The sequence below is a fragment of the Lampris incognitus genome, chromosome 1 (assembly GCF_029633865.1).
Source record: "Lampris incognitus isolate fLamInc1 chromosome 1, fLamInc1.hap2, whole genome shotgun sequence".
In the NCBI taxonomy this organism is placed as follows: Eukaryota; Metazoa; Chordata; class Actinopteri; order Lampriformes; family Lampridae; genus Lampris; species Lampris incognitus.
The window spans coordinates 125077386-125099880 of NC_079211.1; the positions used below are offsets into that span (position 1 = coordinate 125077386).

The following is a 22495-nucleotide window of genomic DNA, read 5'->3' on the forward strand; positions in this document are numbered from 1 at the left end:
GAGCACTCTGCTTCAGCGAATGCTTTTCTAGCAGCATGTAGGGCCGAAATGTGCTCTCCTACTCTAGCACTCATAGTAGTACCCTCTACTGCGGGTGGTTTATCAACCAGTACAGAAGGAAGGTTAGGATTCAAACCATACACAAGTTGACGTGGACTGTAGCCGTGCACATTATGCATACTGTTCTTAGCCATAAGAGCCCAGTCCAGGGCCGTTTCCCAGTCACAGCCACTTTCTCGCCTGACCTTCAGAATGATGTCGGTTAGGGTCTGATTATGCCTCTCCATTAGTCCGTTGCTCCAGGGACTGTATCCCGCTGTTGTTTTCGTCTCAATGTTAAAGTTCTCAGCCATATCACGGAACTCTGCATTATTGAATTCTCCTCCGTTATCGCTGTAGAGCCTCTGGGGGGCGCTGTGGATTCCTATCCATGTATGAAGAAATGACTTGACGATCTCTGAGGACTTCTTGGTTTTTACAATGCTTCCTGCGCTGAACCTTGTGAATTGATCAATGATGTGGAGGTACCATACCCCTGGTTCCAACTCATGCAAATCTACTGCCACCGTTTCATTAAACGTTGAAGCAAGAGGCAAGCCCACAGCAGGCTTTGGCTTCGTCTTGCTGTATCTCTGGCAAATGTCACAGTCCTGTACTATGTGCTGCAAAATCGTGTCACACTCTGTGTCTTTATTTCCAGAGCTATGGATGAGCCGCTGTAGCCTCTCGGCGGAGGCGTGACCGAACTGTTTATGCAATTTCAGAAGAACTTTGTGTTTCTCATTTGCGGTCATATTTTCTGTGACTGTGATGACCTCATCTTCATTCAGGCTGTTCTCTGGAGCCGTCAGTGCTTCAGTTTCTATTGGCTTTGTTTCTGTGCTCTTGTCTCTGATATCTATACAATAGTGTCCCGAGCTGGTTAATTCAAGAGGGATATTTTGATTAAACATCACAGCACTATCATTCTCCATATCCCAAATGGTCCCTGCCCTTTTCAGTGAAGTCTTACTCAGAAGCAGTGGGATATCAGCTTTAACTACTTCAGTTTCCACTTGACATTTTGTCTGTCCTATTTTTGCAGGCAGTTTCAGTATTTTGGAGGAATGTACTATATTCCCATCTCCAAAGCGAAATGGTCTGCTGCTTGGAATTTCACTTTGCGCTATCTGGTTCACTTGGCTTAGACTGAGGTCTGCGACAAAATTTTCCAACCACTTTTCTCTGCATACTGTGCGGGTACATGCAGTATCAATGATAGCTGTCCCTAACGACTCAGTCAGAAAGATCTCTGATGCTGATTCAGACAGCGAGGCTTTGGTAAACAATGTGTCCTCTACTTTTGCTGGCTCGCTATTCTTGTGGGGACAGTCCTTGGCCCAATGGAACGTGCTCTGACATACAGCACATTTTGATCGCCTACCGAACCTATCCAGTGGGTTAGTACCTTGTAACGGTGGCTTTTGTTGTCCAACCTGTGTTGTCTGTGACTCTTGTCCAGCTTGCTGCACAACGTTACTTGTTCGTTTAAATCTTCCTCGCGAGCGCTGCTCTGTGTAGAACACTTCATCTTTTACTTGTATGCCATTAGTCGCGTCGACTTGTATTTTCCCTCCAAAAATCCTCTTGAGCGCGGACTTCATTGCCGCAAACGTTAGGTCCGTACATGCTGTCAGCGCCATTTGCCTATTTTTCTCGTCTAGACAAGCCGTATCCAAAAGTTTAAAAGCTAATACGGCATCGGGAAGAGTCATATCATACTTTTTCATTCTATTGTATCGCTGCTCAAAGTCAATCACATAGTCCGCCATGGACACAGAACTGTCCTTCTTGATACAGTCAAAATACGAATAAGCATCGTAAGCGCGGTCCCTCTCTTCTTTGAGAAACATTCCATCTAGTTTTGCAATTAAAACGTCCATACCCCCATCTGTATTCAAGTCTGCAGCGGGTATTTCCATGGCGATATCCCTTGCCCTTCCTTCAAGCCCCAGGACGACAGCAAGGGCCTGTTTCTTCTTATCCAGCTCAGTAACGAGCTTCCACATAGCAAATTCATTTTTCCAACTCTCGTACGGTCGGGACTCATCGAACTTCGGTGGAACTTTGTAGCTAGCAGAAGCCATTTTCTGCTAACCGTCCTCTGCTACCAATGTTGACTACTAAACTTGTTCTGAATAAACACGACGTTTGTCTTCAGTGAAACCGACTTTATTCACTCCATTTCTTCACGATACCAAGCGACCAGCAACTTGCTCTCGGCATCCGCACCACCACAACTGCGCATGACAAGAGACTCCCGCCTAGAAGGGGCAATACACTGCACATGCATAAACTGACCAGAAGGGGAGCTGTCCTCCATTACATTAACTAAATAGGGATGCATAGAGATAACAACATGTTAACAGTTTGCTCTATAGAGTTCCCCAATACTAACACTAACTGTGTGGATTTGTTTTGGCGGGGTACTGTGTTCACCTTGTTTTCGTAGGTGTCGGGGGGGGGGGATGTTAAATCACTTAACCATCCAGTGAAGCATAAAAAGGTATTTGCACATACACATTTAAAACGGCTTAATACAGATATTGCATTCCTTCAGGAGACCCATCTATGCACAACAGACCATTTCTGACTGAGAGGGGGATGGGCAGGATAGATATATCGCTCCAATTTCCATTCAAAGGCTAGAGGCACAGCCATACTAATTGATAAAAATACACCATTTACGATGACAAGTGTAGAGTCTGACTCTGCAGGGTGCTACATTATTGTGGTGAGGGAACTTCATGCGTTTCCCGTCATCTTGGCCAATATTTATGCACCAAACCGGGATAACCCGATGTTCTTCAACAATCTTTTTACTCGTTTGCCAAACATGACATCACACAACCTTCTTCTTGGTGGTGACATGAATTGCGTACTCTCCCCTGTCTTAGACCGCAGTTTACCCAAAAAGACCTCCCTGTCTGAATCAGCACATTCGATTCAGCTTTTTCTTTAATCGTACAGCGTAATGGGTGTGTGGTGGTTTCGTAATCCCACTTCTAGAGTGTATTTCTCCCCAGTTCATAAGACCTATTCACATATAGATAATTTTTTTGCTGGATAAAAGACTTCTTCCCCTTGTAACCAGTTGCGATTACAGAGCTATAGTTATTTCAGATCATGGTCCCTTAACTATGAAAATGCTAATACACAGTCCAGTTATCACCCTTGGAGACTTAATCCTCTGCTTTTGTCAGAGGAAGCCTTCACTAATTTCATAGTGTCCCAGATTACAGTATTCCTTGATATTAATCAAACCCCTGGAATGTCTTCTTTAACTACGTGGGAATCGCTGACGGCATATTTACGGGGCCAGGTAATCTCATATTGTGCAAATCAGAAAAAAATAAACACTACACACCTCAAAGAGCTGGCGGATGAGATACTGGAGTTAGATAGGTTATATAGTCATCTGCCCTCTGCAGACACAATGAAAAAACGTATGTCATCACAGGCCAAGTTTGATCTCCTGTCAATGCGACAGACTGAATACCTCATCTTTCAGTCACGACACGAGTGCATGGGGAACATGGGAAAAAGCTGGACGGATGGATACTCACTCATCAGTTGCGACAAAGAACTGCCAATCAAGCCATTTCTGCAATTAATGACGAGAAAGGCTTATAAAACACAGATAGCCTAAAAATATATTCCTGCTTTCAAACTTTTTATCGGTCATTATACACATCTGTAAGCCCTTCCACACCGGAAGATTTTTTTGAAGACCCTGCGTGTCCCTTCTGTTGACCTTGGGATGGCTGCTGGGTTAGAGGACCTCTCAGCTGCAGAGATAGCATTAGCAACCAGGTCTATGCAAAGTGGTAAGTCTCCAGGACCGGACAGTTACGCAATGGACTTCTTCAAAAAATTCTCAGACCAACTCCTCCCTTTATTACTGTTAGTCTTTGAAGAGTCACTTTCACTAAAATCTCTTCCTCTAACCATGAGCTAGGCAGGTATCTCCTTAATCCTCAAGAAAGAGAAAAGCCTTCTTGAATGCAGCTCATTCCGCCTAATTTCTCTTCTAAACACCGATGCTAAAATCCATGCTAAAGTTCTGGTGCACCGATTGGAGGGGTTTTTTCCCTCCACCATATCACCCGACCAAACGGGTTTTATTAAGAATCCTTAACATTAGACGCCTTTTGAATATCCTTTACAGCCCCTCTCCACCCAGCATGCCAGAGTTAGTGTTCTCACTTGATGCCGAAAAGGCATTCGAATGGGTGGAGTAGGGCTATCTTTTCAACACAGTGGAGAGGTTTGGATTTGGCCATAAGTTCATATCATGGCTCAGACTCTTGTATACATCTCCAATGCCGTGCGCACTAACAATAATCTGTTCACCTACTTTGAGCTCCAATGCGGCACGAGAAAGGGGTGTGTGTCCCTTGTCTCCACTTCTATTTGCAGTTGCAATGGAACCACTTGCTCTAGTGCTGAGGCAAAATACTGATATCAAGGGAATTCAGCAAGCAGGATTGGAGCATTAACTTTCGCTTTATGCGGACGATATGTTATTGTACATATCACAAACCCTTTTGAGCCTCCCTAAGTTAATGGTCTTACTAACAGAATTTGGCAAAATATCTGGCTACAAAGTTAATATTCAGAAAAGTGAGCTGATGCCTATAGGCACTGGGGCTGGTCAGATGCCTTCAGAATCGCTTCCTTTAAAAATTAGCCCTAAGAAATTTAAGTACACTTTGTACAAAAGTATTGGGACACACCTCTTAATCTTGAATTCAAGTGTTTCATTCAGACCCATTGCCATAGTTGTATAAAATCAAGCAGCTACCCATGCAGTCTGCATTTATAAAAATTTGTGAAAGAATGGGTCGTTCCAAAGAGCTCAGTGAGTTCAAGCGTGGTGCTGTCATTGGATGCCACCTTTGCAATAAGTCAGTGCGTGAAATATCTTCCCTGCTAGATATTCCACGGTCAACTGTAACTGGTATTATTGAAAAGTGGAAGCATTTAGGAACAACAGCAACTCAGCCACAAAGTGGCAGACCATGTAAAATCACACAGCAAGGTCAACGAGTGCTGAGGTGCATAGTGCATAAAAGTCGCCAACGCTCTATTGACTCAATAACTGCACACTTCCAAACTTCCTCTGGCATTAACATCAGCACAAAAACTGTGCGCCGGGAGCTTCATGGAATGGGTTTCCATGACTGAGCAGCTGCATGCAAGCCTTACATCACCAAGTACAATGCCAAGCATCGGATGGAGTGGTGTAAAGCACGCTGCCACTGGACTCTGGAGCAATTGAAATGTGTTCTGTCGAGTGACGAATCACGCTTTGCTGTCTGGCAGTCTGATGGACGAGTCTGGGTTTGGCGAATGCCAGGAGAAAGTTACCTGCCTGACTGTATGGTGCCAACTGTAAAGTTTGGTGGAGGAGGGATAATGGTATGGGGTTGTTTTTCAGGGGTTGGGCTAAGCCCCTTAGTTCCAGTGAAGGGAAATTTTAATGCTTCAGCATACCAAGACATTTTGGACAATTCTATGCTTCCAACTTTGTGGGAACAGTTTGGGGAGCGCCCTTTTCTGTTCTAGCATGACTGTGCCCCAGTGCACAAAGCAAGGTCCATTAAGACATGGTTGGGTGAGTTGGTGTGAAAGAACTTGACTGGCCCGCAGAGCCCTGACCTCAACCCCATCGAACACCTTTGAGATGAACTAGAACGGAGATTGCGGGCCAGGTCTTCTCGTCCAACATCAGTGCCTGACCTCACAAATGCTTTTCTGGATGAATGGGTAAAAATTCCCGCAGACACACTCCAAAATCTTGTGGAAAGCCTTCCCAGAAGAGTAGAAGCTGTTATAGCTGCAAAGGGGGGACCAACTCCATATGAATGCCTATGGATTTAGAATGGGATGTCATAAAAGCTCCTGTAGGTGTAATGGCCAGGTGTCCCAATACTTTTGTACATATGCTGTATCTTGGGGTATGGGTCACATATAACTATAAAGATCTATATGCAGCTATCTATCAGCCTTTGTTATCTAATCAGAGGCAAGATATTGAGGGCTGGGACCTCCTACCTCTCTCTCTGGGTGGAAGAATAATACAGTAAAGATGAATGTACTGCCTAAATTTCTGTATATATTCCAGTGTCATCCAATTTTTTTAACAAAAACGTTCTTCTCCAAACTAAATAATCACATATCGACTTTCATTTGGAACAAAAAACACCCCGAATTAAAAGAGGCACACTACAGAGGCTTCGTACAACGGCAGGGATGGTACTCCCAAACTTCATGTATTATAACTGGGCGGCCAACATAAGAGCATTGTTATGCTGGATGAGGAAGGATGTCACTGTCCCCGAATGGACAATTCTGGAGGAGGTGTCTGTTGGGTCCACTTCTCTAGCAGCCTTATTGTGCTGTAAACCGCCATTCACACAGTGTATTTCTTGCTTCACTTCTAATCTGGTAGTTGTACACTCAATTGAAATCTGGAATCAGTTTAGAATATCCTTTTCTCTTAGAGGCCTATCACAGGCAGTGCCAATTGCAAAAAAAAACAGATGTTTGTCCCATCAGTAATGGCTGAGGCTTTTGATACTTGGTCCAGAAGGGGTATGGTCTCACTGTCTGATCTCTATATTGACTGCAATTTTGCCTCCGTCAAACAGTTAGTGCAGAAATGTTATATTCACAGATCACATTTTTATAGGTACATGCAGCTCCGGCACTTTGTAGCCTCAAACTTCGATTGCTTTCCATCATGCCCTCCCATCATGCCCATTCAATTTTTAAACTTAAACCTGTCAAAAAACAGGCTATAAATATAATTTACAAACTACTATACACATACAATTTGACGCCTTTGGACCTCCTTAAAAATAAATGGGAAACGGATTTAGATGAACCAATCTCTGAAAAAACTTGGCATCAAATAATACAGGGAATTTTCTCCTCTTCCATATGTCTTAGGCATGCTGTTATTCAATTCAAAATTGTACACCATCTGCACTGGTCTAAATTCAGACTTTCTAAGATCAAAGCCAACATAGATCCCACATGTGATCGATGCAGGCAGGCTCCAGCCACTCTGCTGCACATGTTTTGGACATGTTCAAAGCTTTACACATTCTGGCAAACCATCTTTGAGACCTTCTCTAAGATATTTGGAAAAGCAGTAGCGCTGTCTCCATTCATTGCACTGTTTGGTGCGGCCCCAGTGGACACCCCTCTTAGTGGATGGGGAGTCAGCATGTTGGCCTTCTGTTCTCTTTTGGCCAGGAGACTGATACTGTTTAAATAGAAAGACCTAATACCACTGACATGTAGTAGTCATTGGATCAGGGAAGTCATGTACCGTCTTAAATTGGAGAAGTTTAGATATACTGTCAGAGAGTCCACTAGGAAATTTCATATTATTTGGCAACCTTTTTTAACCTTTGTTGAGGATATGGAAGCTGACAGTATGACAATGTAACCCTTCTTTTCCCTTGTTTTTAATATAATTTCATTTTACTTGTGTTATTTGTTTTTGTTTTATGGATGTCTGGCTAAACAAAATTATATGTGCATGTCTGTTATTTTGGGGGGGGATTGGTTAAGTTTTTTCTGTTCTGTTGAGCTTGTTTGGACCGGTGATATAATGTGAAAATAAAAATAAAAAGACCTTGAAATCATTTTTTTTTAATATAAACCAGTATGAAAATTACCTAATCTGTGTAAAAATTAGGCTATCGAATAACATCAATTATGAATCATTCCTCTCACCACTGGCATAAATACAGGTGGTGCAGCCGATGCAGTGGCACCAGGGCCCATCGCTAGGGGGGGGGGCGTCAATATTTCTGCATGCATTGTCATAGTCCAATGTTACGTGCCTGTTTTGAGCATGTGATTGTTTAGCGTGCGCAATATCATTTACCTATCTAGCCTACCTAAGTAACATTATAAAAATAAAATCAAGCAAGCATGCAGGAGTTACACACATAAAAGTGGATGTAAAAAGAGGAAGGAGAGCAAGGAAAAAAAGGAAAGCTGCAATGTGTTCTGCGTGCGTGCCAAACCATGCAATCCACCAGGTTATGAGTCTGATGTGTGCTCCCCTGTTACTGTCGAATGACAAGGCTATTAGCTATATTACAGCCTAGTTGCTTTGTTGACTTGTTTCATTGCCTTGTCGACTGATTTGATTTAAAGACCATCTGTTTAGGTTTCCGAACTCTGTCCATGGTGCGTCCGCTCTCCGTGGTTCTGAAGTGTAGCCAATCTTTGACGTACTGACCTTTACAATAACTAATCTGTGTAAACTTTGTCTGTTACTTTGTTATTTCTATTTTATTTGTTATATTTTATGCTGTGAAGCACTTTGTGATTGTATATCTGTGAAAGGTGCTATACAAATAAATTACTAAAATTACTTACTAAACCCACCTATGGTGGTGGTGGTGGTGGTGTGTGTGTGTGTGTGTGTCTGTGAGAGCGAGTGAGAGAGAGACGGGGATGGGGGGGGTCTACGAGGGTTGCTTGCCCCAGGGCCCATAATAAATATGTTACGCCAGTGCCTCTCACTCCAAAGACTGTGCGTTCTCATTTCTCACTCTAGCACCAACTACAGCGCAGAGAGAGAGAGGGGGGTCTATGGTCTTTAAATGAAATTTTACGGTATAGGACATTATTTTATTTGTTTATTTTGTAATTGTAGGTATGTAGGTCTTTTAAAAGACATGTTTATATTGAAATAAATATACCTGTACAAGTAGTTATGTCTCTCATTGTATTGGTTTGCCTTCTTATGGACATAATGCAAAAAAATACATTAGAATGGGTTCGAACCTATGTGTGTGTGTTTTTATTTTTATTTATTTATTTATTTATTTTGTAGAAGGAATAACCGGACGTCATTTTTGGCCAATTTTGACAGCCCTATCAGCCCTGTCAGTCAGTCAGTCAGTCACTCAAGTCAGTCAGCAACATTTGCGTTTGTAGGGCTGGCCTGCAGGTCCAGTCCAGCCAAAAAAGAAAACTGTTCTCAACTAGTATGTCAGTATGTGAGTTGACTGTTTTGTCATTCCATGTTTTGTCTTTGTAATTTTTAAACTCTAAAAGTAAAACAAGACTCACTTGTTCTTTTCATGACTGGTTATTGTCATAGCTGTTGAATTCGTGCTATTTTGTGTCATGGTAGGTACTATATCCAGCCCCAGTGGGTGTATGACTCCATCAATGCCAAAGTGCTCCTCCCTGTGGAGGACTACTTCATTGGAGTGTCTCTGCCTCCCCACCTGTCTCCCTTCGTGGAGGAAAAGGATGGAGACTATGTGCCCCCTGAGAAGCTCAAGATCATGGCCTTGCAACGGGGAGAAAAAGCTGGTATGAACCAAGAGTCTTCTCTAGCATTGCAGCTAAAAATGTTTCCAATGAATATGTCTGGAAGAGTCAACTGTTTCAAAAATAAATGTGTTTCGGTTCTTTTATCATAACACAAGATGAAGATGAGGAGGGTGACGAAGAGGAAGAAGAAGATGAGGAAGAAATTGAAGAGGATGAGGAGGAAGTAGAAGAAGAGATGAATTTGAAGAAGATGGAAGAGCAGCGATCCCAGGGCAAGGTAAGCGACATCTAATAATTTGTATGGTTTCCCCCCAGCATCTGTCTCTATCCCCATTTAAGATACCAGTTAAACCATTCGCTTACAATTCTGCTCCTTGCAGTCTCTACCAGTGAAAGTGACTCCCGGAAAAGTGAAGGTAGAAAACCGTTCACGCTTGGAGCAGGAGGAGAAAGCAGAGGAGAAACGGCTTGCCATCATGATGATGAAGAAAAGGGAGAAGTACCTTTATGACAAGATAATGTTTGGAAAGAAGAGAAAAATCCGAGAGGTGAGTTCCCATTTTGTTAATAAGTATAAATACAGTAGAAGACTGATGGTGTAAACATGTGGGCCTCTAAAGTAGCTACATAGTTGACCTCAGACCCTCCAACTGTTTTCTATATCTGGTCTTGATAATGGTTAACAGCAATGGATAGCTGGCACCTTGAATGCTTACAAACCCAATAGTGGTCGATTTAGAGGGAATGTGATCTCCCTTTTGTGGCGTTAAAAACAAGTAGGTTCTTTGCTCCTTCAATCATTTATTATTTCAATTTCCCTTCCCTCCACAGGCAAACAAGCTTTCTGCCAAGAGAAAGGCCCATGATGATGCCAAAAAGGCAGAGAAGAAAAAGGCCAAAAAATAATGGTCATCTTGTATTTTTCACAGACTGACTTTTTGTATGCTAACCAATGACGCTGCATGTATTACTGATTAATGCATCGTGAAACAAGTGAAACATTTTGGCTCATCTATGTTTTCAGGCCTCAAAGCAGGATGAAACGTAAATAAGTGTCATTAATATGCCTATGTATGTAATGTTAGATGATCTGGTCTGTGTAAACTGTGTTCAGTAGTATACAAGGAAGTTTCCTTCTCTTCATTTTAAATCTTGTATAATAAAAATGGTTCTCTCTTCTACAGTAAAACCTCTTTAAAACAATTCATTGTTTTTATTTTCTAAGTCTCAAAACAATGTGTTGGTTAAATTGTATGACAATGTATAATTGTTGGAGATTGTGCACTCCGTTTCATGATAGACTCCATGTCTAAGATGGTTAAAATGGAGAAAGATTTAGGGGTCAAGATGGCAGATGTGTAGCCTTGTGGGTGTCAAATTCCACAGCTGGAGGAATTGGAGGATTCTCAAAGGGTAGAATTCTACTCGACATGCTTTTAAGAGTTTGCATCCCAGCCATAGAAATGGGCCTAGGTCACTGTTGTGGGGGTCTTGAGTGTTTGGTCCACAATGGCTGGTGGGTGGCAATGACGAAAGCATTAGCATCCCTGGGCCCTGTGATGGTGCTGTGATCTTGGTGGGCCAAAGGCCAGGCCAGTCATGCCCTCCGCTTTTCAATCTCCTCATTCAGTGACCAAACAAAAGCAACCCTTCTCAACAAAAGCCTTAGTGTTGAGGCAGGACGCAACCAGGGTGGGATGAGCAGTATGATCCTCATGCCGTCTCCCTGTTTTTTAAAGGGCCACAGTGTGGAGAGAGAATTCACATATATTGTGGTGGGTGAGGCTTTATGACCACATATTGCTACACCTCGACACAGCGCCAAATAGACTCGTCAATCTACTGTTGCATGTCTATTTTGTTCTATTGATGACCTCGCTGCCATTACTACAATGGTAGCAAAAATTCCAATTACACATGTTCAGGATATTTACAGTTAAAATTATTATTCTGTAAGTTACAGGGTTCTCTACAAACAGCCATTAACCACAACTACAATACTGCGGGTGATGTAAAAAATTATTTACCCATAAATACTCAAAAAAATTGATAATCACTTTATATTTCAGGCTTCACCTTTTATGTGCCTGGCTCACAGTTGCTTATATTATTGCTTTATTTGTAGTTCAAAACAACTTGATTTACATTGTGCTTTCCTCTAAAGCTACCAAACCATGTATGGACACAGCTTGCTAAATAAACATTTCAAACAATACAGAGAAAGACCAGTCTTTATCATCTGGCACAATTAAGGCCTTTGTGCCTCATTTATTGCATTTGTCCTTTTTATATTACTTGCCACCTATCAGCTTGCAGCTACGACTCCAGTGTCTGCGCTCAATAGCCCTCTGTATGTTGTAACAACATAGGGACTATACAGCCAACCCCACCCCCCCACCCCCTTCTCTCTCTCTCCCTTCCTCTTTTACACACTGGCAAGTGCAAGTCCCCTGACAGTGAGCTTGACGTCACAGGTGGCTCGATGAGGCTCCCTGCAGTGCTTAATTCAGCCGGATGAATTTTGAAATTGAAATTGGGAAAGGAGGTGGAGGACGGTCATCAGGTGTGTACGTAGTGGGAGGGGAGAAGAGGAGGAGATCACCTACCAGATGAACAAGCACTGGAGGAGAGCTGGCCTGGGTGGTGTTAATAACAGCATGTGCATGTCAGGATCAGACATAAGTCAACAGCAAGGGAGTACAACGTCCGTCAGACATTTGGATCAGAAAGGAAAGGCTGGGGACTGAACACTCATAACAATGAACGTGGTGGAAAAACACCAACCATAGGATTACTTTTGGATCTGTGTATATGGGTAAGAAACCAGTGAATTCTCAAACATTGTTGTCCAGAAAAAATTGGAGAGTTGGGGTTAATTCTTTGCCAATTTTGTTTTCACTGTGTCTTGTAATAAGAACCATAACGATATATCTGTAGCATATATACGTGTGAGCGACTTGGGCTTGTTTAAAAAACAAAATCTTCAAAACATTACTGTTATTTAACCTTGGGATGTATGAACACATGAAATGTAGCATTTGGGGAAAAACATTTCAACAAATATAAATATTCAGTACTGTTCCACAAAAGATGTTCGTCATCAGCTAGTGAAGTTTTATTCAGTGTGTGCCAATCAAAATGTCCCTGAGTTTGTGTCTCTTGTGTTTGGTGTGTGCCGCCATGTCATAACATAAGCTATTTGACCAGGTTTCATTGAGGGATGAGAAACTTTAAAAAAAAATCTGTCAAAAAAGTACTGAGTGCTTTACTTATGTCGCAGTCACTGTTAACCTAATAAAATGTGACAAGGCAAAATAGAGATACCCAAAACAGATTTATTCATGCTAAGCAAACAAGGTCAAGATGTAAAGCAGCTTTGTTGGGGTCTTGTGCCAGCCAGGATGGCAAAATATAAAAAAATTGAAAGTTACTGACGATTCACACTTGGGGACATTTGCAGGCACAACTCCTCACAGCTGCACCCGAGTCAGCGTCTATGCTTGAAAGTGTCCCATTCCACTTGCTTCTCTTCGGAGGGCCGAATGAAAGCTCCCTCTCATGCCTCCATGATAATGGGGCCTTCACCAAGTCCAGACAAAAGGGGGACAAATTCACTCTTAATCTGTGTTTGGTGAACAATGTTTGCTTTACGCTGTCCTGATAAGAAAGGGGGATCCGAACTAGGACAAGTGCGAGTGTGACTGCAGGGTTTGTAAAACTGTAGAGCGGAGGAAATACTTGTCTTTGTCCAGACTTAAATCAAAACCCCAATAGCGGACTGGAGGTGCATGGTGTTAAAATGACATCAGGACTCCGGTTCAGCGGATCATTGCGTGGGTCTAGATCTACTCAGCATAAATAGCATACCTCCGGTAGCTACGATGTAACCTCAACTCTGAATGGATCAGTTAAAACGGACGAGGCCTCGACCTCAAAGAAATCGGCCAGACAAATAACGTCAATGTCCGGTCTAAAGTACAGCAAATGTCGGATGATGGTGAGCACAGGCACAGGGCCGCTTTAGACTTTCATTCTATCAACGCTTCTGCACTCTTTTATTCGGTCAGTTTTCTTCTTTTACCATCGCCGTATTTTATTCTATTTTTATCTGCGCACTTTCTTGCGTGTCGTGTATAGCGTGTTGCATTTCACGTTTTTTTTACGAAATTTGCAATTTGAATGACGTTTGAACTGAGCGAACTGAACGATAACCACGCTCGGCGCTGTGCAGACTGCCTACAATGACGAACACCGTGCGCGCGCGGCGGGGACCCCGCTAACGGGGATTCTTAACTTCTCAGTTTGTTCAGTAAACTAAGGTAAGATTGGGGGGGGGGTTATTTTTAAACTGTTTTTGTAGCAATCATTACGTATGTGCGTATTCGTTACGTGCAATCGACGTCATGGTTCATGAGCCTGACGATATTAATTAGAACATTTTTAGCTAACAGTTGTAAAATGAACGTTACGCTACGTCCGATATTGCCTCGTTAGCTGTTGTTTTTCCACGACGGGGTTGCGCAACGTTTGATGCTCTTCTTCGGAGCAGCGGGAATGGGGAAGAAATTATTGATTAAAGTCATGAAAGGAGAAACGGTGTCTTCTAGTTGTTACTAAGCAAATGGAGCAGATAATGTGAATGAAACGTATTGTATGAAAGAATGACTGCGGTGCTAAAACCTGACTGACAGCAATATCCACTGACGTTTTTCTTCTTCTTCCAGGCATGCAAGTTCACTCAGCCACTCCCAGCAACAACTTTTTGAGGATATCGTTTGAAAATGTGTATTAAAGTCTGGAAAGGAAGATGCAGAAGACAGGAAGAAATAGAAATGGAAACGGATTATCCGCTGTGGCGACCCCTAATGGGAGCAGCCGAAAGTAGTTAGTAGTAGAGTGGAAAGGCACCGTTTAACGACATCTCAGAGATGAGTCGGTCTGTGGGTCGTCTCATTACACAGCGAGGCTTGGGTAGGATCACTTACCGCAGGAATGCATTATTCATCAGTCACAGGTGATAGAGGAACACGGGGCGGGCTGTTGCAAGACATTGGAGTGTTTAAACCCAGCGTTTAAAATGTTTATAAAAAAAGAATTGGAAATTCTGTCTTCAAATGTCATTGCTACTTAGAAATGATTTTCTATTGGTGGGCTCATGGGCCACTTGTGGACAACGCTGGATATAGCTAAATATTGAAGTGATGTTGTATGAGGATAATGAGGTGATTTTGGTGATTTTAACATGACAATGAGGGTTGTTTTTTTTGTTGTTTTTTTTACATTTCTAAGGTAAACCTAGGACCATGGTTGGCAAGAAAGGGAGGCAGTGGAGGTCCATGTGCAAAGGCCTTGTCCTGGGTACCCTCCTCACCAGCTGCATGATTCTGCTTTACTGCCTCTCGACTCCACAGGTTCACTTCAGTCTGCCTGAGTAAGAGTCACAATAGTGAATGTACATGTATTTCTGTGAAATGCATTTTTTGAGCGTGATCATGCAATATTGTGTAATGTAAACCTAAATTACATCAAATTTATTTTAAATCTTTAAAATATCGCCATGTCAAATTCTTAGAAAAGCCTCACTTTTTGAAACTCAAAAGAAAAGTCATAACTTCAAATTGTTTGTGTTGGAAAAGTAAGTTTCTCTGTTGGAATGATGTTCAAGTTAATCAGACTATCTTTGAGATAGGTGGCTACTCAAAATTAGACATTTGCTATCACAGCTAACTGATCTCATGAGGGTGGTTATCGAGTCACTCTGTTCACCCAGTTTTCTGATCCAGCCATGAGAACATTTACATTAAAGGGTCGATGTTGGTAATAAATTGTCGTGATAAATAGTCAATCACATGAAACTTGGACAGAATGTGTGTATTTCTCTCCGGAACATCATAATTTAAAAGTGTAAGCAATGCAAAAACAAAAGCCCTGTTGTTAAGGCATGATGATGGCTTGTCTTTAACACGTCACAGTAGAGATAATGTAAAAGGCTTTAGAAGTTTGCAAAAGTAGACAATTCTCACAGAATTTGTACTTCTAATACCATCAGGAAAAGCAGAGGGATTATGATGATCTTTACTTTCCTTTGCTTGAATCACCTTTGCTTTGTGATCAGCTCTATTATCATCACAAAGTTTACAATTCTGTTTTTTATAATGTGAAAAGTCATTACATGTAAAATGAAAATATGGCATCACAGCATTATCTAAACTGTATAAGCCTGTGGTTGAACCCAAAGTTTGCTTACCAACTCATCAAATGTGCTTTGTGAGACTGGCGAGACATTCAGACAATTTAACCCTGTAGCAATATAGCTTAGTATGAAATTGATTTATTTTGTTGCGCTTGTGCATACAATGCACACATTTAAGAGCACAGAATTATGGGTGCCCTGGTGGCTCACCTGGTAGAGTGCATACCGTATCTGAATCCTTACTGCAGCGGCCTTGGTTGGAATCTAGCGCGGGCTCTTTGCTGCATGTCATCCCCTGTCACTTTCCTGTCTCTCTCAACTATTGCTATCAAATAAAAGTGGAAAATGCCAAAAAAAATCTTAGAAAAAAAAGCGTACAGAATTACGAGGTCAAAAATTAATGATTGTCTAGGTGACGTACAGAAAACAAAAAGGGAATAATTAAAAAAAATCTCAAAATTAAAAAAAAATCAAAATATTAAGAGGATCTCTTGCAGGTTTTTAGTAATTACCTAAAATGTACATAGAAATACATGGGGGATGTGTTGAGTTTCACTATATGTAAGTGATGGTATCCACTGCATTACATTTAAAAGTTAAGGCAATAATATTAGAGAGGGTGCTCTGTATTGCGGCGATGGTAATACAGTAGCCATAGTGTTGTGGTTTCTGTGGAAGTGCTGCCGCCAACATCAAAGCATTCACAGCAGAGGTTTAGACTCGAGTCACATGAATTGGGCTCGAGTCAGACTCAAGTCACAAATTTGATGACTTTAGACTTGACAAAATTGAAAAAGACTTGCAACTTGACTGACTTTGACACCACTGACTCATGACTTCACTTGGGCTTGAGCCTTTTGATTTGAAGACTTGATACCTTCTCTAAGCCCAAAGATAAATTACTATTAAAAAATGTTCAGCCAATCAACACTTCATTTCTATAATAACAGATTCACTTTGAATCAATTTGTAATAAATACAATTTTTTAAAAGCATTCATGATTTGCATAAATCTGGGAAATTAATAATAATAATAACATTAATAATAATAATACATTTTATGTGTGGGCGCCTTTCAGAGCACTCAAGGACACCTTACAGAATACAGTTAAAAAAAACAAGCAGCACTGTATCAGACAGCATAAAATCAAAACAAAGCAGGGTAGACAATAAAGAGTTAACACAACAGATAAGTATAAAATCAACATCAGCACGAAACTCAATGACGCACGGATCAGACCAGATATGCAAGTTTGAAAAGGTATGTTTTGAGATGGGATTTGGAGGTTGAAAGAGAGTCAGTGTTGCGAATGTCTTGTGGGACAGAGTTCCATAGGCGGGGGGCAGAATGACTGAAGGCTCTAGACCCCATGGTAGTCAAGCGGGCCAATGGTGTAGTGAGCTGGAGAGCAAAAGAGGATATGTGAGTGAGAGTGCCTTAAGGTGAGGAGCAGGATCTTCAAGTCAATACGGTATTTAACAGGGAGCCAATGGAGTTGCTGAAGAACAGGAGTGATATGATCTATGGAAGGAGTTCTGGTAATGATACGGGCAGCTGAATTCTGGACCAATTGAAGTTTATGAAGACACTTGAGGGGAAGACCAAAGAGGATAGAATTACAGTAGTCAATACAGGATGTAACCAGGGTATGAGCGAGTATGGCTGTGCTTTTAGGTGTAAGTGACGGGCAAAGATGATTAATATTGCATAGGTGGAAGTATGCAGACCGAGTAACATTGTTGATGTGAGCTTAAAAAGATAATGTGCTAGGGCACCCTGGTAGTGTAGCGGTCTATTGCGTTGCTTACCAACATGAGGGTCGGTGGTTCGAATCTCCGTGTTATCTCCGACTTGGTCGGGTGTCCCTACAGACACAATTGGCCGTGTCTGCGGATGGCAAGTTGGATGTGGGTATTTGTCCTTGTCGCTGCACTAGTGCCTCCTGGTCGCTGCTCCACCCCCTCTCTGCCGATCGGGGGGGGCGCCCCAACCAGGACAGCTCAAAAAGAGCAGGGTAATTGGCCAGATACAATTGTGGAGAAAAAGGGAGAGAGAAAAAAAAGCTATTGTGCTGTCCAAGATGACACCCAGACTCTTAACCTGAGGTGATGGAGGAACTTAAGAATTGTCAATAGTTAGAGAAAAACTATCAGGTCCTACCTAATATTAACTATTACATTACTCTTTTTTTATTTTGAAACAGCATTCAATTTGATGAAGAGCGCATAATGACTTGTTTAGGACGTGAAACTCAAATTTTAGGACTTGGAACTTGACTTGGGACTTGCCCATTTTGATTTGGGATTGGAGTGTCAATACTTGAGACTTACTAGTGACCTGGAAAAGGATGGCTTACTTAAGAGTATCATGGATTCTATACAGTGGTTAGCAACTATTATGCATGGCTGGAAAGCATTTTTCAATGTAGTACAAATACTCAGGATTACAGAAGATAAATATTGCAGGCTTGGCACCTTCTTCTTATGACGTTTTCAATCAATAAGATTGCTCCATTGAAACCACCTGTAAATTATGTTAAATTATGCTGCATTTATGATTTGTCCTTTCTTTTTTCTCTAGGGTTCCAGTGCCTTACTCATGTGCCCACCGCCCAGCCCAGCTTCACACCCTGCCAACCACAAACAGCTCCCAGCAAACAACAGGCCAGATAGGCCCTTGTTTCCCTCAAGTAGATGTCATGTTTATGAAGACTCACAAGACAGCCAGCAGCACTTTCATTAACATCCTGTTCCGCTTTGGGGAGAAGCACCAGCTCAAATTTGCCTTCCCTGATAGTAGAAATGACTTCTCCTATCCAGCACTTTTTCAGCGTTCCCAGGTGAAAGACTACAGACCTGGAATGTGCTTCAACATCATTTGTAATCACATGCGCTTCAGTGCACCCGAGGTGACCAAGCTGCTCCCTATGGATAGCTCCTATATCACTATTCTGCGAGACCCTGCAGAACTTTTTGAATCATCCTTCCATTATTTTGGCCGTTTGGTACCCCTGACCTGGAAGATACCAGGGGAGGATAAACTGGCTGAGTTTCTACGTGATCCCAATTACTACTTTGACCCAGAGGGATTTAACTCGTTCTACCTCAAGAATCTGCTGTTTTTTGACTTTGGCCAAGAAAACACTCTGGAGCTAGATGATCCTCGAGTAGAGGAGGGCATTAGATTTATCAGTGACCGTTTTCAGCTGGTCATGCTGGTGGAATACTTTGAGGAATCGCTCATCCTGCTCAAGGATACCCTCTGCTGGGAGATGGATGACTTGCTCTTCTTTAAACTGAATGCCCGCAAGGGATCCACTGTATCTAAGCTGACACCTGAACTGAGAGCTAAGGCGCTTGAGTGGAATGCAATTGACTGGAAGATGTACCAGCATTTTAATAACACCTTTTGGAAGAAAGTGGATGCATACGGACGAAAGCGTATGGCAGAGGATGTGGCAGAGCTTCGAAGGAGAAATGCAGAAATGGCAGCAATCTGTATTGAGGGTGGTCGCGCAGTGGAGGCTGGAAGCATCCAGGAGACAGCCATGCAGCCCTGGCAGCCCATTGGTGAGAAATCCATCATGGGTTATAACCTGAAGAAGAATGTGGACAAAGCACACCGCAAATTGTGCCGGAAAATGTTGATGCCAGAACTTCAGTACCTGACAGAGTTGGGGGTTAACCTGTGGATCACCAAACTGTGGGGCCATGTTAGAGATGTCATTAATTGGTGACTCAGTAGAGGAGCAGAAGGGGTCAAACCAATTTTGAAAGATTGATTGACAAAGAATGGATGAATTTGACTGTGGTTGATACAATGGGAGGATGTTTCAATGTTACATTTTCCCGTTTTTTTTTCTTTTTTTGTGTGTGTTGTTTGTATCACATCCCCAATCATATGAATTTATTGTTTGAATTCATCAGTATTGATTTGTTTGCATTTTACATAGGCTGCAATGCATATGTTGGGTGCTTTAGTGGAGTATTGTTTGCCTCACAATCTACAAGTACTGAAACCAGTTCAGTAATAGGCTAGGCCTATTATTTTTCCTTCATGTTTATGAGTCTGTTTTAAAATATTAAAATATTCTTGGCTTGACAAATGTCATTTTTGGTTAAGTTTAGGGTATAATGATTTGCACTGCAAGACTTATTCATGGATATTTTGAAGATATTAAGCCCAAAAGGTGGTGTCACAGCCAACTTTTAAGACAAAGAAAGTTGATAATACATGAGTTTAACCCTCATTTTACATATATTGTTGAATAACTTATTTGGGGCTGAGTCTGGTTAAAATCTTGCAATGTCCATCCACCAAGTTGGCAAGTTTCTGTGCAACTGGTCAGAAACTAGCAAAGACATCACCTTTGATGATCCCAAATAAGTATGTGAAAATTGTGAATGTAACTTACGTCCCACTTTCCCACACTCCTGGCAATAAATGATAATCTCTTCTTTGTTGTCGAAATAAATTGAAAATAAAGTGAAAATCACGTGTTACATCTAGTTTATTTGGTGTTTTGTCTTTTGTCAATTTATCTCTATTTCCCTCACATCTACACTACCGTTCAAAAGTTTGGGATCACCCAAACAATTTCGTGTTTTCCATGAAAAGTCACACTTATTCACCACCATATGTTGTGAAATGAATAGAAAATAGAGTCAAGACATTGACAAGGTTAGAAATAATGATTTGTATTTGAAATAAGATTTTTTTTACATCAAACTTTGCTTTCGTCAAAGAATCCTCCATTTGCAGCAATTACAGCATTGCAGACCTTTGGCATTCTAGCTGTTAATTTGTTGAGGTAATCTGGAGAAATTGCACCCCACGCTTCCAGAAGCAGCTCCCACAAGTTGGATTGGTTGGATGGGCACTTCTTTGAGCAGATTGAGTTTCTGGAGCATCACATTTGTGGGGTCAATTAAACGCTCAAAATGGCCAGAAAAAGAGAACTTTCATCTGAAACTCGACAGTCTATTCTTGTTCTTAGAAATGAAGGCTATTCCATGCGAGAAATTGCTAAGAAATTGAAGATTTCCTACACCGGTGTGTACTACTCCCTTCAGAGGACAGCACAAACAGGCTCTAACAGGTACTATTTAATGAAGATGCCAGTTGGGGACCTGTGAGGCGTCTGTTTCTCAAACTAGAGACTCTAATGTACTTATCTTCTTGCTCAGTTGTGCAACGCGGCCTCCCACTTCTTTTTCTACTCTGGTTAGAGCCTGTTTGTGCTGTCCTCTGAAGGGAGTAGTACACACCGGTGTAGGAAATCTTCAATTTCTTAGCAATTTCTCGCATGGAATAGCCTTCATTTCTAAGAACAAGAATAGACTGTCAAGTTTCAGATGAAAGTTCTCTTTTTCTGGCCATTTTGAGCGTTTAATTGACCCCACAAATGTGATGCTCCAGAAACTCAATCTGCTCAAAGAAGTGCCCATCCAACCAATCCAACTTGTGGGAGCTGCTTCTGGAAGCGTGGGGTGCAATTTCTCCAGATTACCTCAACAAATTAACAGCTAGAATGCCAAAGGTCTGCAATGCTGTAATTGCTGCAAATGGAGGATTCTTTGACGAAAGCAAAGTTTGATGTAAAAAAAATCTTATTTCAAATACAAATCATTATTTCTTACCTTGTCAATGTCTTGACTCTATTTTCTATTCATTTCACAACATATGGTGGTGAATAAGTGTGACTTTTCATGGAAAACACAAAATTGTTTGGGTGATCCCAAACTTTTGAACGGTAGTGTATTTTCTGACCCTAATGATAGTTTTTAATATATTAACACAACCTTGGTCAAACACACAAATCACCTTAACATTAAGATACTGACCCAAGATTAATGACCTGGATGAAGTTAAATATAACTCTGAAGGCAGGGGACATGTATGAGGGACCGATGTCAACTAAGTGTCTTTATGCATGCTCAATAATCCAGGCCAGATAGCAAAATTGCTGTGGCCCTGACCCGTCCCACACCGACACTTTCATCCAGCCCACATACCACGTGGAATGATTGCACTTGGGCGGTCCACTCCTGTTTGCCAGATCTGGGCCAGAACCAAGCCATAGCAATGCCGCATGTGCCACATATTTGCCAAAGGTGGCCCATATTTGTTATGTGATATTTGGGCCATATTCACCATTTACTACATGGGCCACTTTAGGGTCACATCCAGATTACATGTTGCCAAGAACACCACATCTTTGCCAAAAAAGGCCCACATTTGATTTGGCATATTTGGGCCATAGTTGCTATTATACATGTGGGCCACTTCAGGCTCACATCCAGACCAGAAGAAGGCCATCAGTGCCGCATCATTGCCTGAAGTGGCCCACATCCAGATGCTATCTGGGAGGTAAGGAAATCACAGAGTTGAATCAGTTCATCTGGACATCTCAATAACTGTTGTGTCCAGATGAATTGATTCAACTTTCTTTGAATGACAAATAAGAGATTTCAGATTTTGCATTAATTTTTGTAGCTCAAGGAGAAAGATTTTTGTAATGTACTGCTATTTACACAACTATGCACTAGATTAGAGGATGGGTATACTGGATGGATTTGGGAATAAACATTGCAGTCACACTACAGTTTTTAAAGTTTTTTTAAATTTTCATTTATTACACAAACTGACCGCTCAACAATGTATCTTAAGTCTGTTTATTTTACTACGTAGATTATTATTAAAATCAAAATTCAAAACAAAAAAAAAGAAAAGAGAATCCTCTTTAAGATATCCCTGTCATATGTAAACTATTGTGTTACCTGCATGTGGTTTGAGGTCTAGAAATGCAATAAAATCAGTATGTTATCTAAATTTTGATTAAGTTGTGCATTAATGCCGTAGCTTATTTTTCATGTTGTTTGTTTGTATTTTTGGTGTAATTCTCTGGCAGCAATGTTATTTGTTTCTTAAACGTGTGAAATAAAATTTAA

General features: G+C 41.5%; 2 protein-coding genes across 5 annotated transcripts in view; both read left to right on the forward strand.

Annotated features, from left to right (window-relative positions):
- The window catches only part of pes (pescadillo), a 46719-nt gene extending 36165 nt beyond the window's left edge, over positions 1-10554 (forward strand). The window contains exons 12-15 of the mRNA XM_056283759.1: positions 9206-9390; positions 9507-9628; positions 9732-9899; positions 10183-10554. Of these exons, the coding sequence (XP_056139734.1) occupies positions 9206-9390; positions 9507-9628; positions 9732-9899; positions 10183-10257 (550 nt within the window). The 3' untranslated portion in view covers positions 10258-10554. The remainder of the gene's footprint in view (positions 1-9205; positions 9391-9506; positions 9629-9731; positions 9900-10182) is intronic.
- A 1352-nt stretch (positions 10555-11906) lies between these two features.
- On the forward strand, positions 11907-20041 carry gal3st1a (galactose-3-O-sulfotransferase 1a). Of its 4 annotated transcripts, none has more exons than XM_056290260.1 (4): positions 11907-12166; positions 14076-14365; positions 14641-14782; positions 18126-20041. In XM_056290260.1, the coding sequence occupies exons 2-4, from the start codon at positions 14344-14346 to the stop codon at positions 19279-19281; spliced, it is 1320 nt and encodes a 439-aa protein (XP_056146235.1). In that variant the 5' UTR covers positions 11907-12166; positions 14076-14343; the 3' UTR covers positions 19282-20041. The 4 variants fall into 4 exon arrangements, with proteins under 4 accessions (XP_056146235.1, XP_056146221.1, XP_056146243.1 ...); XM_056290246.1 differs by having other exon boundaries at positions 14076-14322; XM_056290253.1 differs by lacking the exon at positions 11907-12166 and adding an exon at positions 13452-13670 and having other exon boundaries at positions 14076-14322.
- The last annotated feature ends 2454 nt before the right edge of the window (positions 20042-22495 follow it).